An 18,295-nucleotide genomic window follows, 5' to 3' on the forward strand; every position below is an offset into this window, starting at 1 on the left:
CCATCCACTGCCGCTGATCTTGGTACCCGATTGAACATTACTGGGTGATGTGTTTTTCAAAATTCTCTTTTTCAGATCTTTAAACATTTCACGGAGCCTTAACTTAGGCGTCTATTGAAAACTCCCCTCTACCACAATGTTATACAAATATCAATCCAGTTGATCCTAACTGGAAATTATACATCTCTGGTATTTTAGACCTTCTTTTAAAAGATATTTTTCAGATAATTTAAATGCACAGTATTTGGGTAAAAGTAAAATCTAACGATGTCTGATTAGGTTGGTAGAAACTCCCTCAAAGATTTATGGTCTCATGATGAGCATTTGCATAATGTGAGATCATTAAAAAGCAATTATCCTTGAGTTGGTTTGTGTTTCTGTACGGTCGGGATTAATTTGGTAGGTGAATAGGCACAAATATTGTCCGTTTTTAAACTGAATCATGTTTGTGTTTAAAGTGGGGGATGAATCCACACACTGTGACATGTTAGACACGTAAAAACGCTTGTTTGAGCAAACAATTATCAGGGAGGGGGGGGTCAACCAATGGTCATTCGGCAAATGCAATGGACGGATGGAAGACACCCTAATTATTTACACCACTACCCTTTGAAAATACGGAGTCCTGTAAACCTAAAGGTACTCTTCCTCTGTGCACAGGATAATGCCTTGAGGGGCCATTTGAGGACCTGCAGCTTTCGGGCTTCACTTCTGCACTGGAGGTTGCTTGGAGCATCAGAGAAAGAAACAAAAAATGGCAGTGAAATATGTGCTGAGCACACTGGTACTCACCTGTGAATTCATTTATTTTATTGGAGTACTTCAGTCAAGTACAATATAACGGATTGTTTGATGTTTTGAGAATGAAGTTTGGAAAGAACTTCATACTTAACAGAGAGATACATTTCAGGTAAAGAACGTCATGCAGTGCTACTCGTTTTTGGAATCTATTCTTGCTGTAATCTTATATCCTATCTTCTGTTTGACGTTTTCTGTATTATTAATTCAATTAGGTTTTCAGCGTTTAGCCACAAAAAATAACACTGCACGTTGGTGATTTGGTTGTGAAAGTAACCTACAGTTCATTGACATTTCAATTCTAGAAGAAAGAAAATGATCAAGTTATTATTTTAAAATGACATATCACACTCCGGGCTGTGGTGGTGTGTGGAATACGGCGTGCAGGGTGCTACTCTGAAGAGCTTGACAGCTGTAGGCTGCAGGTGTCCGCGTATGAATATCTATACGGCTTTTATCGCCCGTTATGTTCAGTTCAGCAGCCTGGCATGTAGATAGATAATTGATGCCATTAATGTTAAATTCTTAGTGTACCATATTAACATTAAATCTAGATCCAGAGTTTTCTGCCATTTATTACAAATGTAAAATAGCACGGAATCTTTGACGATTGGACTCCATCCTAAACCGGCATAATCAAGGGGCCGTGATGCTAAGTTCTGCTTGGCAGAATCCCCCCTGGAGTCCAGACACTGGTGGTGGTGAAGAAGAGAGGAGTGAAGAATGCCTGATAGCTGCTGGAGGCGCCTGATGGGTGGAGGAGGGTCGCATCCGGTTTCGCACTGAAATGACACCTGACAGCAACACAGAGAGAACCCCTTGAAAAAGGTTTGACAGCAACTCTGTGATTGGTTTAGAGCCACAGCACCGCCTCTGTTGGTCGCATACACCTGGGCGCAGCCAACCTCTGCTGATTGGATAATTCTGAGAGACCAGCTGAAGAGTCTCTACATTCCTTCTAAAACTACCGCTTAAGCTCCATTTTAGTAAAAGTCACTGTGCAGATATTATTGGGTTATAATCCTTCCTATTTTCTTTTATAGCCTAAGCAGAAGGCTTCTTTAATGTTACGGTGGATGAAACCTACTTCTATCTATGACAATGCATCATGACATATTTACTGATATGTTTTGTGTGTATCATCTCAATCTTAAAGTTAGAAGTAAATCTTATGTCGTTAAATGCAATCTTTGGCTCTAATAAGTAGAAATATATAGACATATAAAATGTAAATACTAGCTCCAAACTGTACTTAAATGCAGCACTAAGATGGTTCTTATGTGCTGACAATCTGAATTGTTTACATCAACAAACATTCAGGAAATACTGCCTGGATGATTCTTTGACTTTCTCGTGGTGCTGATGGGAAAAGCCCCTACTGGCATTCTGTGAACGTCCATCCGTCTCCGCTCTCCCTTCTCATCGAGCGCGGCTGCCCCATGGCACATTCTACTTCATCCTAATTACAATTAATAATTCAGAATAAGGAATCAATGTGTGCAAATTAAGCATGCTAAGCGTGTGTTTTACCGTGTTGTTGTTGTTGTTGTTGTTGTAGTTGTTTCGGAGCGGCTGCGTCGTTGCCCGTGACCAAGCCACTGTGATGTGTTATGACAGATGCCGCCCAGTCGCTGCTTTTTTTATACTCCAGTCACTTTGTACCGTAGGTACTGTAGATAAATGTCCACCTCTGCTCTGATTGCTTTTTTGTTGTTGTCCTGTGGCAATAGAGCAGATAGTTTGTTCTTTCTGCTGGACAGGGTGAAGGGTAAACTATTAATTGAAAGAAGCAGTGGTCTGTGTAACAATTTGCTGATCCAGAAGCTTTCAGCCGTGTCAGGTTCTGTTGTACAAGTGACTGGTTTACTGCAATGAGGCAAAACGCGTCCCTCACAACATCACCGCTCAGCACAGGGCGTTTTGTTACAGGTGGACAAGGCTGCTCTTTTAAGTAGCGCCGCCCTTAAGTGCTGGTTTTGCGTTAAGCATGAGGTCACTTGGCCCCCCCCCCCTGTCAACCGCCGGCCCCCCGTTAACCCTGTTTGCGCTGTGCTGCAAAGGAGCCGGCTGGCACCTGCACGCCTCTTATTGATCCGGGTTCACGTCCTGAATCGAACTTTGAGAAATGATCAGATCCTCTTGGGGATAAACAACTGGGCTGAACCTTGTGATCAGTAATGTTTAGTCTTATAGGTATTCGCTCACTAGTTTGTGATTTCAAATAGGCAACAGTCCGATCTTGTTCCTTCTTATTGAGCCGTCGTGTAGTGTCAGGAGGAAGCAGGCGGGGCATTATTGTCTCAAACGGTCTAAGCTGCAAACTGGGTTTGGTCCTGTGTTGCTTTTTATCCCAGGGGAACGCCAACACACCGGGGCTTAGCTAAGATGAATTAGGCCAAACGACATGCCAAACAGCAAAAGCTGCAGAACGCGCTTATTGCAATTCAGCAGAACTGCCCCCACGACTATTGTCAGTTTCTTCTGTATATTTAGGAATTCATTTGTCAAGCTCACAGGGATTTATCTAAACGGTTTACTTGTTGTGTCTGGGCTTTCTGAGGCCTAATAAATAATGGGTGGGTGTCAGCAGAACATGGAGGGGACAGTGGGGCTTGTCTCGGAGCGTATCGGCAGATTTCACGGTTTAAGTTTCACAAAGCTGAGAGACATTTTTCACTAAGCGCAGATCATCACTTTCCCTGAAGAGCCCGGTACCAGTCCGCTCGTCTTTTCACTCCATCCGTCTGCGTCAACGAATCACGGAGCTGGGATGAATAGCTGAATGTTGAGTCTGGCCTTTATTGAATAACTCCCATTAAAACGGGCTCATATTAACTTAAGAACAGAACATTACACATTGAGCGTGTTGAGTCAGCTAAATTATAGGCAGAACTGTTTAATTGTTCCGTTAACGTTTGGAAATAAGGACTTAGGCGCTTATTCTGGTCATGAAGTGTGATTGTAAAATTCAGATGTGTCGGTTGAAAAACAAAACGAAAAGGAGCAAAGCTTGATGGTACATGGAATGAGACAATATGAAACCCGGAAGGTGCACGCTTCTCATGATGCAGAAAATTTGTCGAGACAGTTTGTCACGCTGCTTTGCTTTTGCCACAAGCTCTGCTGAGGAGCGAGCGGGGAGTAACACTGCTCTCCGGAGCCAGAGCATTTTCTTCCTAATGTCTTTTGTGAATTGAGTTATTCACCGAGTGTCAATAAGAGTGTTAATAAGAGTTATGTGACAGTGAGTGACTCAGACAGTGCCGAGTGAAGTCTGTGCCAAATATTCCAATAACAATAATGTCGTTTTCCTTGTTAAAGTTGGCAAAGCAGCAAGCGACTGTCTGCACCCTCCGCCTTGAGTGGTCAGCGTTTGTACCGCTTCCCTTTTGACTCGCATCGAAGTTTGCTTTTGACTTGCATCCATCTGAATAAATGAAGTCTAAAGCTCTGCTGCCATTTGAATGTGGGCAGATATGTTTAAAGAGCTTGAATCGGGCCCTGAGCTCTGAGAGGCTTTCGGTGGCACAGACTCTCCTTGCAGAGAACAGGGACAAACATTTAGCTGAAGAGGCCGAGTTCAGGAGAACTTCTGGATGCAGTCAGCTGCAGAAAGCTGTTTGGTTTTAATCCTGTTGCGGCCAGCCCCTGATTATGCAGACTTCAAAGCGCGGCACCGCCGCGACGGCTCTCTCAGCCCGTTCTTTGGACATCACCTTCAGAAGTTTACTATCTGCCGGTACCCTTCAACGTGATCTGTTTTGTTCCAGCCAAGGGGATTATAGCCGGCACCTTGGGACTGGACCTTTTCCACGCGCGTGAGGTGATCCGCATTCCGACTGTTATGCATTAGGAGCTCTGAGAGTCCAGGATGACGAGTGTATGTGTCCTCTCGTTAGGTTCACTGACCCAGGCAAGCCCAGCTAATGGGCAGCCTCTTTAGTTCCAGACTTGTGTGGGATTCACCGCCTACACACCGCAACCCACAGGGGGGTCCTCAACGCCTCACACAGTCCAGCCTCACTCTGGAAGCTGACGCCTTCGTGGCACATGCTTACTTTCTACCGATGTTTCTCTCCGCTTTTTTGCCCGCTTCTCATCATGAACTCTGACCCCTTAATCACGGGTAAATGCTGTCAGTGCGGGCAAGTGAGAGACGACTGGGTAAAGTTTGAGAACCTCAGTGTAGGAGACAGACAGTGAGATAATGGGCTTTGCTCTTGATGTGCTGAGGCCTCTAACTGCGAGCTAAAGAAGGTTTAAAACTTCAAATGGTAACACGTGATGAGCTCTTAAGCACCAGAAAAGTCTGCAAATCAAGCACTGGGTAGATTTTTGTTTATTTCCCTTTTTCTATGCCTCCTTTGGGTATTTTTTTACTGACGTGATATTTTGAGTTGTACATACAGGAGTATTAAATCCCCTTTTTATTACTGTGGTCAAGATTTGGAGCTGAAACGGGATGTGATGATGCCCTCAGTTATACAGCACTGCCTGTTTTTGTACTGTGCTGAGGGAGCATTGTTGAGCTGAGGCACCTCTGATGAGTGCTTATAGATTGCTAACCCAAGTTGCAGCTAAACTGCTCATCCATTACCCCGGGCCGCCCGCATACACCTCACATTTAATGTGCCAGGGTCGTTTGCGTGGCAGCGGCTCAGCCTTCGGGGAGCTCATTCATGCCAGACTGGAGGCCAGGAGCAGATTAGATGGAATCAATATGAGCCCTGTAATGTGGCCCCTCGTCTCTCGGACCACAGAAGCATTACTGCGCCGGCCCAGAGTTTCAGGACCCCCTTTGGGGCAGGCCTGTCTGCATCGGGGAAAAGCTGATCATCTTGCGACCGTGTACCTGGAAAAAACAACCCTCAGTGCCGACCGTGAAGCCGGGTTCATTAAACGCTCGCTGTGGCTGGTCACATCTCTGGCAAAGCGAGCATACCGGGGGTGCGGGAATAGTGTCTTTACATTCTGCCATGATGTGAGAATCAATAGTGGAATAATCCCCGTCCTTGCTGCTGCGCTGGCCTGGATCTCAAGCTGGGCTTTTATGTGAGGCAATACCGCCGCCGCTGCCGCCGGCGGTGGTGGGGAGGCATACGGCCGTGCCAATCACTTCTATCTCCACCACATCCTCGAAAGAACAGTCACCGCGGAGAGAGAGGAGACTGCCTACTACCCCGACTCGGTGCCGTTTGTTCTTTAACCTGTGGAGAACCCACTTTATGTGCTGTTTATGGGTCTTATTGAGTTTTTCCTAAAGGGGAAACATTCCTTGATGAATGTGGGAATTGCTGCTCGAAGGGACCACCTCGTATTGGAGCTACTGACATTGGTCTGCGCCAAGTTTCTAGGTTATGTAACTTCACCAGTTTTCTTGAGTGCCAGTTTTACAGGTGGAAAAACTAAGTCTGCTCTTCGTTGTCACTGAGGGACGACGAGTTTAGGGACTTAGTGTTTGTGTTAGTCGACACAAAGGAAGAACACTGTCTCGTCTAAGTGTTTTCCCATCAAATGGAAGCTTTCTACACTATTATCACAAGACGTGTCTTATTAACTGAACCCTAAGCGGTTTTCTCCCGAGGCCCATTTTTGACAAGTCGCACCCAAAAAAGGTGTTGAAAGACATCTAAGTAGCAAACTGTTCTATTTAAAAATTCCTCCTTCCTGCTTAATATTTTGCTCTTCCGTCTCAGACGGTGTGAGCAGCTCGCTCATTTGCTTCCCTTTTTGCAGATTAATTCAGGTGGTGGTTAATGGCTTTCTGTTTTATACTTATGACATTTACTATATCAGAATCACATTTAATGCCTCCATTGTCTGAGTGACAGAACTGTGTTTTGCACCTGTTTAATCATTTAACTTGTTGGTAATTTAGAGTTTAAGTACCATTTGAGTTAAATACATTGAGCCTGCATTAATGTTTACAGTTGCATCACCAACAATGTATCACGTCAACAAGGCTTCTTGATGTGCTGACAATAACAGTCTTTATCATATGGTCAAGTCTGAGTGGGAATAATTAGCTGATCGATATATGAATAAAGTACTTATCTTAATAAATTGTTCAAATACATTTTTGATGGTACTTTAAGCTAAAAAAAAAGTTCGGCATAAGCTGGATATGAATGTCAAAAATATCAAGCTCATGGAGCGTCGTCGGCAATTTCCCTCTATTACGTAATTCACTGAGGGCTGACAAACATCCATAATGAAGTATTAAATCGAATTGAACTAATTTGTGATTTTTATTTATTTCTTTGATAATAAGATGTATAATTTCAGATGCTTTGTTACTCCACCGCGTCTGATTGCCACTTCTCTGTGTGCTTGCAGGCTGTGAGAGCGACTACTGGGGACCCCATTGCAGTAATCGGTGTCAGTGCCAGAACGGGGCTAAGTGTAACCCCATCACAGGTGCGTGTGTCTGCACCGACGGGTACCAGGGATGGCGATGTGAGGAGCCCTGTGAGCGTGGTTATTATGGCAAGGCGTGCCAACTACCCTGCCAGTGTCTCAATGGTGCCACCTGCAACCACGAGACCGGAGAGTGCGTCTGTGCACCGGGCTACTCCGGAGCTTTGTGAGTACCGGCAAACGTATTTATTCCGTTGCAACTTTCTCTTTGGTGTCCCTGAAAATATGTGCCGTTTGTTGTGTGTCTGAGTGTCCTTTGTCAATACAAAGAACCACAGGCGACCGCAAGCGATGCGTCTGACACGTTTGATTCTTGAATTGTGTTGGTAACAGCTGTGGCGAGCGCTGCCCCTCCGGTAGCCACGGGTCTCAGTGTGAGCACCGCTGTCCCTGTCAGAATGGAGGAATGTGCCACCACATCACTGGAGATTGTTCCTGCCCCGTCGGGTGGACGGTAGGTCAGACGAGCAGAGGTGCAACGAGGAAGAAAGTGAGGAAGAAAGCCCCGAGAGAGGAAACGGGGTTGTTAAAAAAGCCTTTATACACGAACCTAATGCAGTTGTTACACCACAGACCGACGTGCTGAGAACATGAGGCTTAGGATCAATATGGTGTGTTCAATTATAAATGAGAACACGGGATTCTCTTCATTCTGAGAGAGACAAAGCGGTGGGGTGTCAGGTGGGGGCAGAATAAAACGTGCAATTAAAGGTGTTTTGACCAAATGTGAGTCACTGCAACGGTGCTGTCAGTGTTCAGTGAACACGCAGCCGTAACTGGGCAAACTAAATATTATGCAGTACGCTCAGAATGCAAGATTACCAGTGGACAGAAAGATGTACTCACACACACACACACACAAGCGCTCCGGGCGGAGATCATAATGTGAATGTCTGCTTTGGGCTAATCTAGTCAATTAAATATCCGATAAGTTGAGGTAATTCATTCGTCACCTTTTTTTTTTTTAACCAGTTTGCTGGTTTCCTGCTCATTGATGTACAACACAGAACAAAATTACCAGAAGCAACTTACGACTATAAAGATTTTTATAGGGACGGATATAACGCTAAAATATCTGAGTCGTTACACATTCAATTTCTGTGGTCACATTGCTATCTACTATTAGATCAATTCCTTGTGATACTTGTCTGAACCAGTACAACAGAAATATTAATATGCTGGTGTAAACGCTAAAATGTTCTAGCATTGCATAGAAGTCAGTTCTACATCACAGAGGAAGATAAACTGCGTTAACTTTGTGCTCCGGTACACATGTATTTTTTTTCAAAGGGTTCGGTTTGTGCCCAGCCGTGCCCCCTCGGCAAGTACGGCATCAACTGCAGCAAGGACTGTTCCTGTCGCAACGGCGGACTGTGCGACCACGTCACGGGACAGTGCCGGTGCGCCGCTGGCTTCAGCGGACGCAGGTACACAGACAAAAGCCTTTTGAGAAGTATTCTCTGCAAACTTTGAAAACCGGTCGGACAACTGGCGAGATGTATCGGAATTGGTGAATGTCTTTTTTCGCTGACCGTCACTCGTTGAGGGAATTCTCTTTGTCGACGGTCAAATGAGGCAAAAACATGGCTGTTCCTTGAAAAGAGAATGGAAATGCTGGAATGAGCTCAAGAGAAATAAGCATTTATAAAAGCCCATTACCCCATTTGAAGGTAGAATGGAAGCTTTTAATATGGGTGTTTATGTTTAATTAATCTTATACTTCATGATGGCCATCAAGGTTTCATGTCTTCAGCCTTCATCCTCCTCCACTCCCGGACTGCTCATTGATCTCATCGTGGGCTACATGCCTTTTGGATTCTGCTCATTAATTATAAGTAATGGGCTTATATTAAGGTCTCATTGAAATCCACAGATCTTTTTTGTTCCCCACACCTGCCCGAGCAGCCCAGAGCAGCCTGGGTTTATTAGTTCAGCTAAAGCAATTGTCTGTTAGATGGAAACACTTCCTTGACAAGACCTTTCTTTTATTATTTTGAAAAATTGCCCTCATTCATTTTGTCAGTGGCAGGTGAATTAACCTGCCAGGACTAATCTGAGATTGTGTTAGGCCCGCCTTTTCCTGTCAAGTTTAATAATGCCATTGGCCCCTGATATATCTAAAGCAGGAGCAATTTAAACATAATTTGCCGATTTGGTAATGTAATTGAGCCATTGCTAGCTTTGTTAGATCCTTCAGGTTGATACTCAAACAAGATTGTATAGATGTATTTAAGTGAGGATAAAATAAATTTTCTAATAAATCTACTTCAGTTCTCGTGATCTCTGGTCCTGCAGAACCGTCCTGACTGCTGAATACTACTGTCTGAATACTGACTGCTGCTGGCGGCTGTTAAGGCTTCCATGTGCTCATTGAACTTGATGTCAGTCAAGTTGGGTTCATTAAAAAGTTTCAAAATACCCCTAACCCCTAACCCTAAATCTAAAATCTTTAGATCATGAAATATGGGAGATAATAATATATCTAATATTTCTATATTGCATTAGTGGCTTAAATGTTTTATTCATATTTAAAATATTGGCTAATTTAAAATACTTATCATTGCATTCAGTGCTCACATTTTGCTGAAGTAACAGAAAAATTGAGTCGATTGTGCAGAAGTAACAGAACTGGTGGCATAATGAAACGGAAAATAACACCATTACAAATATTAAATATAAATATCATTAGTTCTATTGCTGATTTTCATTGATGAAACAACAATAATTATTTATTTTGGTTAAGTGTAAAGAATGTCCAAAAAATGCTTGTTACAGTTTCATAGAGACCAAGGTGACGAAAAGGAACAAATCACTTGTTTTACTGGACCAAGAAGTTACAATCTAATTACGTTAACTGCATGAAGATGATGGTGGTGATGATGATAAACAGAGACAATGAGTATAATCAATCATTAATGTATAATCAAGATTGTTGTTGAATCAAATGCTTGTTTCAGCTCTAATATTTTCTATGTACAGAGATGCTTTCAAATTTAAATTTCATGTCACTGCTCTGTGGTAAAAGAAAAGTTATCTGCACCAATTTAAAAAAGACCATTTTTCCCCTCCAGGTGCCAGGATGACTGTCCTGTTGGCACCTTTGGTCCGCAGTGTAACCAGAGGTGTGAGTGTCAGAATGGAGCAAAGTGTCACCACATCAACGGAGCCTGTCTGTGTGAAACAGGATTCAAAGGCCCTAATTGCCAAGAGAGATTCTGTCCTCCAGGCCTCTACGGCCTCATCTGTGACAAGTACTGCCCCTGTAATACCACCAACACGGTGAGGTAAGGGAGACCTCGGTGCCAGGCCGCACACATCTTCACTCGGACCGAGCCCTGAAGCCAGGCCTCATGTAGCTCCTTATGAATAAAGACTTCTCCGACTCCACCCATCTTAGCATTGAGCCAGCGCTCATTCTGAAGTCCGGACACCTTTTAGCCATGTCATCCAGTTATCTTTTAATCGCGACCTTTGCTTCATTCATAGTTAATGCAATGTTAATGCTCTGATTCCGGCTGGAGTCGGGCACCGACAGTAGAAGTCATTACAGGAAAAGGGAGAAAAAGGGGAGATGAGGGATCTATCCGAAACAAGCACGTAGACTCATAGAGGGATGAATCCATGTTGGCGGAGACCTCAAACTTTGACCCTGCTCATGAAGGAAGAGTTGAAACTTTTCCTCATTCCGCCTGTGGTTTCCCCATCTTTCTTTTTCATTGTGTCGTAGCTGCCACCCGCTTTCTGGTGAATGCACCTGCTCTGTGGGATGGACCGGCCTTTACTGTAATGAGACCTGCCCTCCTGGATACTACGGAGAGGGATGCATGCTGCCTTGTAGCTGCACCAACGGAGCCGACTGCCATCCTGTCACAGGCACCTGTACATGTGCCCCCGGGTACATGGTGAGTGGCTTATATCCTCACTGCTGTTTAACTGTAATTCAGCATTAATACTAAGCTGCTATCATGTAACATGTATTGTTATTTTAGAGGCCACATGTGTTATTATGATTTATCTGATGTCGATTTGACACTTGAGACCACATTCACTGAAGGAAGAGGAGCAACAAGCTAAGAAAGGAGGAAATAGAATGGGTTTAAACACAATTGGAAAAATAAAAAAGGAGGAGCAATCGATACGCAAACCATTACGACCTTAATTAGGACATGTTAATATGACTTTGTGTTTAAATAGATTAATTGTGTTGCCACTTTTCTCTTTGTAATTGCTTTTATTTAATCACTGCTGTAATTACGGAGTGACAACTTGTAATTATATTGTTGGTTACATTCATGTTTTTTTCTAAAACTTCCTTACTTGTGGAACTGTGTAGTTTCTTAAAATATTGATAAAAGAAGTTGCACGTAAGGGTCCGTATTGTACAGCTCTTTATTAGAGAAGTTGATTGCTTCATTTGTATCTGTGGCCGTAGTAAAATATTTGCGTCATGTGGTCGTAATGTTCTGGAACTGTTCCCGGTATTTCTTTAGAGGCTTTTCGTACACGGGCAGGCAGAAGCAAAGGAAGCCCTTTTATTATTCCCTTAGTATAGATTTCCACAAGAAATGCGTCGCTCAAGATGAATTATCTGGTCCAGCCCTTTGCAGACATTAATAATGAGTCGTGTGTATTTTACAAATGTGGTTTATCCGCCTTAACTTGTGACAGCAGGTGGAGAAGCAAAGAGAAAAACTAAGATCCTTATTCCTAGACCCATCTGCAAGAATGTAATCTTTGACCTACATGGGGTTGCGTTTTTGTGCAGCCATATTGCCCTTCTTACAACTGTCAAATTAGTTGGGTAACTTCCATCAGTTTTCCCATTGTATTTCTTGTCTTGTAATCTGAAGTTACAGAGCAATAGGGAGCGAGAGGCTGCATTCCTGCCAACATTACATTTCAGTGGAAATTGCCTGTGTCTTACAGCGGGCCAGTGTGGTGGATTGAGCTACCGAGCGGAGCCGCAGACTGTGTCTTAATTTGCTCCACCTGTTCTCTTTGGCGGCTGCTGAGAAACGCTGCCAGATCCATTAAACAGAGCTAGAGGGCAGGAGCTGGATAGGAAAGGAGGCAGTCAGTTTGGAACAGACACACCTCGTTTGGAGGATTGTTGTTGTGTGTGTGTGTGTGTGTGTGTGAGGGAGGGAGAGGGGGGGGGGGGAGGATGAGCACACATGGTAGTTTTCTATTCAAAAGCTAGTTGCCGCTCTGTTGGGAATAAGAGATTTGACTTTCTTGTTGAGTGTTTAACCATAGAAATAAAACGGAACTCTACAGAAGAAAAGTGGCAATTTGTGTTAGTTGCTATAATGACAAACCACGTCCGTGTCGTCAAAGCTCGTCGGGAAGAGAGCAGACGCAGCTCAAGGGAGTCCGAAAGCTTCTCCCTTCAGGCCGAGGCAGCTCGGCGCCCGGCCGCCATCCTGCTGTTTGCCTCATTCTTCTGTAACCAGTGTAGCACAGCAGAGTTAGCGAGCTCGATAACCAGCCAACGGTCTGACATTAGTTTTCTCATTGCATCATAATTTAATACTGCATTTTTACATGAAAGGAGCTGTGTCACATCTGGAGAAATCAACCTGTTTAACTAAAATGTTTCCAAAAGGGTGCTGATGACGCATCACGTTTTTTAAGAATGTACTAATTTAGTGTTACTTTCACAATGTTATTATCATTATTTCAATTATTAGTGCCAAACCTCAGCCCCGCCTCCCGCCACGCGTTGCTTTAGTTCAATTTCAAAGTTAATGGTAACTAATGGTGATGGTCGCAATGGCAATGGTACATGCAGAAAGGGTATAAAATATCTTGTTAGATTTGAATGAAAATGTCCCATTTGAGGCCGCCCCTAAACTGAACAATATTGAATATGGTTGACTAGTAGTTGATTTAATTGACGCATCTGTAAAGTAAAGTGAGTTTCTCTACAAAGAATAACATGAAATTGCCAATTTGTTGTTTACCAGAGATGCTCATTCTGTACTAAACAATTACAAATGACTAGTAGAGTAAAGAAACCTTAGTCGACCAAAGCGACAGATTAGTCATCTGAATGACTAAGTAAAGAACTATTCATTCTACTCCTATTTTATTTTATGTGTTACTTTTCTCACGTGCATTGCACATGGCCATTATCACACAAGGGGCTTTTAAGATGTAGTTGTTGATGGCGTTGAGGCTGTGATTGCTGGTGAAGTCGCTTCCTCAGGGGACGGCTGATAGGACTAAGCCACCCTGCTGCATCTTTGTTCTGGAGTCCCATCAGGGGGCAAACCAAGCAAAGTATTGGAGCAGACTGAGCTTCTGCACGCTTGATTTAGCTCTAGTAATTGGACATGCTCTTTTTGACTGGGACAAAGTGATTACATGTTACCTATTCAGGCATTGTCCCTCGCAATCTGCAGTTCTTTCCTATGTACAGTTTCTACAGATTCCTCATACTGTTGAATCTGAAATGTTATTGCGTTATAAATGGAGTCTTCGTAGGTGATGAAAACAAATATTTTTTTTCTATCTCTCAGGGCTTTTCCGTCCCATCGAAAGGTTCAGGGGTTGATTTTGTGTCTCGCTACATGAATTTTAAAACGCAGTCGCTCGTCCAGCAGTTAGATGGACTGTTAAGGAGTATAACTGATTGGTAATTAGTGGTTCCATTTGCATCTAGTCTCAATGGGCACCACACTGATCAATGTTGTGTCAGCGAGAGGCTTTCTGGGAAAAAAAAGGTGCTCCAATTACATTAAGATACTAATAGGTATGAATTTAGTGCCTCGGCCAAGGACGACCTGGCCGCCTCTCAGCAGCTCAGGTCTGGTTGCAGCCTTCGTTGGCTGTGTAGTTATGTAAGGTCCTGCTGCTCTCGTGCTATGGACTGACAGCCCGTGTATTAATAATGATCCTCCACATACCGACTTCTATCCTTCCCGGCTCAGAAAGAATATGAATCAGTCGACTAATGAGAGAGTTGCCTTTCTCCTCTTGAGAGCAGACCAACCACTGCTCTCTGCGCCACGAGGGTGAAACCGAAGTGGAATCGGACGCAACCAAGGATGCGGGCGAAGATCCATGTGGTCATTTGTGGCTGCATGACGTTTTATCCATGAGTCCAGCCACCAGTAAATTGCCTGTTCTCTAAAGACGGGCTGACCCCCCCAGCCCCCAAACAACCTTACCAGCCCTCGCTGACTGGTCACACTTAACAACTGTAACTGAACTGCTATTGTTGGCGGACTTGAAGCTTTCTAGTTCAACAGAACAAAGGTTATTGCAACCGATTGATAAAAACTTCTCAGACAGGCGCTTTTATGTGGTGCGTGGGGAGGTGTTTTAAGATGTGTGCTCTGCCCCTGGCGTCCAGTGGCACATCTCTTCCTGCCTCCTGTTTAAACTGAGTTCAAAATGATAATGAGAGCGGTGAGCAGCAAGCAGTCCCCCAGTGCTCTGGTGAGAGAAGCGGGAGCCACTCAGGACTCCTCTGGGCCACTAATTGGAACTCTAAATCATTGTGTCACCTGTCACTCAAGGCAGCGCGCGCAAAGGAGGGTGCGGGAATCCATAGGCTTGCTGTGATCTCCAGCCTGGAGAAGGACACGACTGGTGGAGTTGAGCTGTGCTTGGCCTTCAAAGCAGAGAAAATCTAATGACAGCAGGCTGCAGAGGACGGGGAAGGAATACACAGTGTCCTTTGCCCAATAGTTCATTCTTATACGATGGGAAGGGGCCTAAAGGCTGCGCCAGCATGGCTGCCGACCACAGGTGGCTGCGCTTATTGATAGCAGATTGAGAGTCACCGGGATCTTACCGCAACCCAGTTGACCATCAGGCTTATTTGTTTTGCTTTTTTTCTCCTCCCGTTTGTCATTTCAAATACTGCCCCGCTCCAATAAGTCCCACTGTTTGCCTGAGGCTGGTGCAGACGCATGTGCTTCCTCAGATACACATGGCGTAGCCAGCTGCTTCAGCACAGGAGGAGCTTCACGATATTCTTCTCTGATTCTAAGCCCCTCTGTGAAGGCGCATCAACCAACCGGGTGGGAGAAAACCATCAGTGAACGAGGTTCTTAAACAGTCAGTTGTTCTCCATCCAGTGGTTTGGAAGGAAATGGACCTTCATTGGACCAACCTAAAGATAGAGAAGGGAGAGGGAAGGGAAGCATGGTGGGGAGTAGGTGCTGTCAGAATATACAGAATGCATAACTGGAAGGTGGGGGGGGTCCTCATTTTGAACTGTAGTTGCTATCATGAAATAATTCAGTTTCACAGTTGCCTTGCTCCTCACACTGTACACAGTATGACTATACATAAACAGTTGGAGGTGTGAAGTGAATCTATTCAGACTATATTATTCATATTTTTGCTCTGCCACAGTCAGCGTTTATTGCCATGCTGACTCTTTCTCCCATGACTTTGCGTTATTCCTACATCAGGGTGAGGACTGTGCTACAGTGTGTCCTCCCGGCCTCTACGGACCGAGCTGCATGTCCACCTGCTCCTGCCATAATCACGCAGCTTGCTCTCCCGTCGAAGGCTCCTGCATCTGCAGGGAAGGTACAGAACAGTTGACTCACGGGTTAAAGGTTCAAAGCAACTCCCGAGCTTTATGAGATATGCTACAGCGAGTGCACTGTATGTGCAGAGACAGGAGGGTGCACACACACAGACTTTGGTTGTTTCCACAGACGAACAGTCGTTCACACAAACGCCAGATGTCCGCTGCCTTTCATTCATTCTCTGCTTTGGTTTTCTGTTTAATGAATACAAAAATAATTTAAGCAATTCTTAATGAAAGTATTTTTTAGGAAACATTTGGTGCCATCCCTCACGTAGAGCTATTTCAGTAGAAACGTTGAGCTGCGCGGGATGGTGCAGGACAAATGATGGGATCATCCTCTCTCTGTCTTTTGTCTGCAAAACATTTCACCATAACCTTTCGGGGATATTTCAGCTTATGTATGAAACATTGGCATCCCTATAGCCGTGCAGGGCAACACATACACCTGCATAATATCCTTAAACCAATCCCTCCAATGCATCTTGAAGGTGTGAATACCAGGTTGGGAGCCACTGTATGTTATTTATTTATCATTAAGTAGCGTTGGAGTTGTGTAGCTGAAATGCAACGTGGCTGTATCTACAACACTCGCTTCATATTCTCCTGTGCTTCCTCGACCTCCAGGCTGGCAGGGTACGGACTGCTCCATCCTCTGCTCCAGCGGTACGTGGGGTCCGGGCTGTAATCACACATGCTCATGTGCCAACGGAGCTGCATGTGACCCCATGGACGGCGTCTGCACGTGTTCCCCCGGGTGGAGGGCGGAGCACTGCGACGAGTCCTGTCCAGTAAGTCTGAGTCTTTTTTAACCCAGCGGCGGGTTTTGTCCCATCGTGACCTGTGTGCACCTTTAAAGTGTTTTATCGTTGTCAGGACGGCACTTACGGGCTGGATTGTCGCGAGCGCTGTGACTGCAGCCATGCTGATGGTTGTGACCCGGTGGGTGGCTACTGTCGCTGTTACCCCGGCTGGACAGGTCAGTATCGCTGTTACTAATGAGCAGCAGGGACACACAATTTTACAATATGTTTACAGAATGTCTCAGCACTGTTTTCTTAATTAAATGTTCATTTCTGTTTTTCCCGCTGAGCCGGCAGTGTAGGAGAATAAAAAAATTGTGCTCTAAATAAATGATCTTTGCGAACACACTGCATGCTGGTAATGTTGAACCCCTCTCATGCGTTTTAAACGTTGGCTCTGTTTCGTTATTTAAAGTTCCAGCTTGTCTTGACTCTACGCAGAGTACGCAGTCAATGGCTCTCTGTTTTGTTTCTCGTCATTTCAAACATTCGCTGACAGGGAAAGAGGTAGAGGTATGAATGTCACAGAAAGGGTGAGGATCATTATGCTTGAAAATGGAGCCTCGCATCTGAATGTCAAATGCAGGGGGCTGGCTGAGGCCCTGGTCTCTGAGCCTGGGTGGAGAGGTGCGGTCAGGGAGTGGAATGGATTCAGCAGGAAAGGTCAAGCCTGGGAGCTCCCAGCAGCCCCCTCCGTTCAGCCTCCCGAGCTTAGGGCATTTATTCTGGGAAACAATGTGGGTTTTATTATCTGCAAGAACGGCGCGGGCGAAAACGGGTCTCTCATGCTCTGAATCCTGCACAAGTTGGGACCATCTGTCGGCCTTAATTGAGTCACCGGGGTGCAGGGCTGGGGGCGACGTGCAGCCCGCGCAAACACACACACGTGCACACTCGAATCGCAGAGGCTTGACAAGGGGCTCTCTGAAGGAACGAGCACCTAGAGAGGGGAAGATGTCGGTTTCGTCACGGAACTGAGCCCGCACCCCCCCCCCCAAAAAAAGAATATGTCTATTTACAGAAAGGCTGGAGCTACTTTGCTGTCAACTTGTAGTTTGTTTTATTTTGGGGTTTCTTGTAAACTGTTAAGAACCGTGAGTCTGAGAGTGTGTCCAGTAAGTTGTCTGTGACCCACATAGTTGTTGCTGGACTGTCGTAAGCCTGACATCAGGCCGCACTGCGACTGGACCATTGATGCACACGCTTCATGCTCGCCCATGTTTAATACGACTTCACCTTATATGTGTGAATAGATTCTAAGTCCTAGAGCAGGCAGAGTGTGTGTGTGTGTGTGTGTGTGTTTACATGCACTGAGAGAGAGACTTAAAGAGGGAGAGAGAGGTTTGCTTTCCTCTGCTCACTCTCTGCAAATTGGATAGTGGGACCTCTGGCACTTCTCAGCGAAAAAGCCTCCTTTGAAGACACTTCAGTTCTGGCTTCTCCCAGTCTTTCTTCTTCTCCCTTGCTAGGCATCCAAAGCCCCTCTGTTTGTCGCCATTAGACTGAAAAGTGTGTTGCTCTGTCTGCCATTACCGTCAGAAAATGAATGCGGTCATGTTTTTTTTTCTTTTTCTGCCTGGCCCAGCAGAACCTTAAACACACAAGCTTTGCCCTCCTTTTGATGTCCATGGCCGGCCCTCCGACTAAATCACGGTTACCATGCCCCGTCCTCATCAGCGCTAACATTTCCTCTCCTTTACTCATCCGTTCATCCCCTGAGGCGTCCTGG

General features: G+C 44.9%; 1 protein-coding gene across 5 annotated transcripts in view; it reads left to right on the forward strand.

The window, feature by feature from the left end:
• Positions 1 to 18,295, forward strand: part of megf11 (multiple EGF-like-domains 11) — a 60,146-nt gene that overhangs the window by 30,375 nt on the left and 11,476 nt on the right. For all 5 annotated transcript variants that reach the window (XM_040163452.2, XM_078083431.1, XM_078083434.1 and 2 more), the window contains exons 7-14: positions 7,135 to 7,381; positions 7,549 to 7,669; positions 8,506 to 8,642; positions 10,287 to 10,499; positions 10,943 to 11,117; positions 15,642 to 15,762; positions 16,391 to 16,554; positions 16,640 to 16,742. In XM_040163452.2, coding sequence (XP_040019386.2) covers positions 7,135 to 7,381; positions 7,549 to 7,669; positions 8,506 to 8,642; positions 10,287 to 10,499; positions 10,943 to 11,117; positions 15,642 to 15,762; positions 16,391 to 16,554; positions 16,640 to 16,742 — 1,281 coding nt within the window. The remainder of the gene's footprint in view (positions 1 to 7,134; positions 7,382 to 7,548; positions 7,670 to 8,505; positions 8,643 to 10,286; positions 10,500 to 10,942; positions 11,118 to 15,641; positions 15,763 to 16,390; positions 16,555 to 16,639; positions 16,743 to 18,295) is intronic.

This window comes from Gasterosteus aculeatus, chromosome X (genome assembly GCF_964276395.1).
Source record: "Gasterosteus aculeatus chromosome X, fGasAcu3.hap1.1, whole genome shotgun sequence".
NCBI classification, from domain to species: domain Eukaryota; kingdom Metazoa; phylum Chordata; class Actinopteri; order Perciformes; family Gasterosteidae; genus Gasterosteus; species Gasterosteus aculeatus.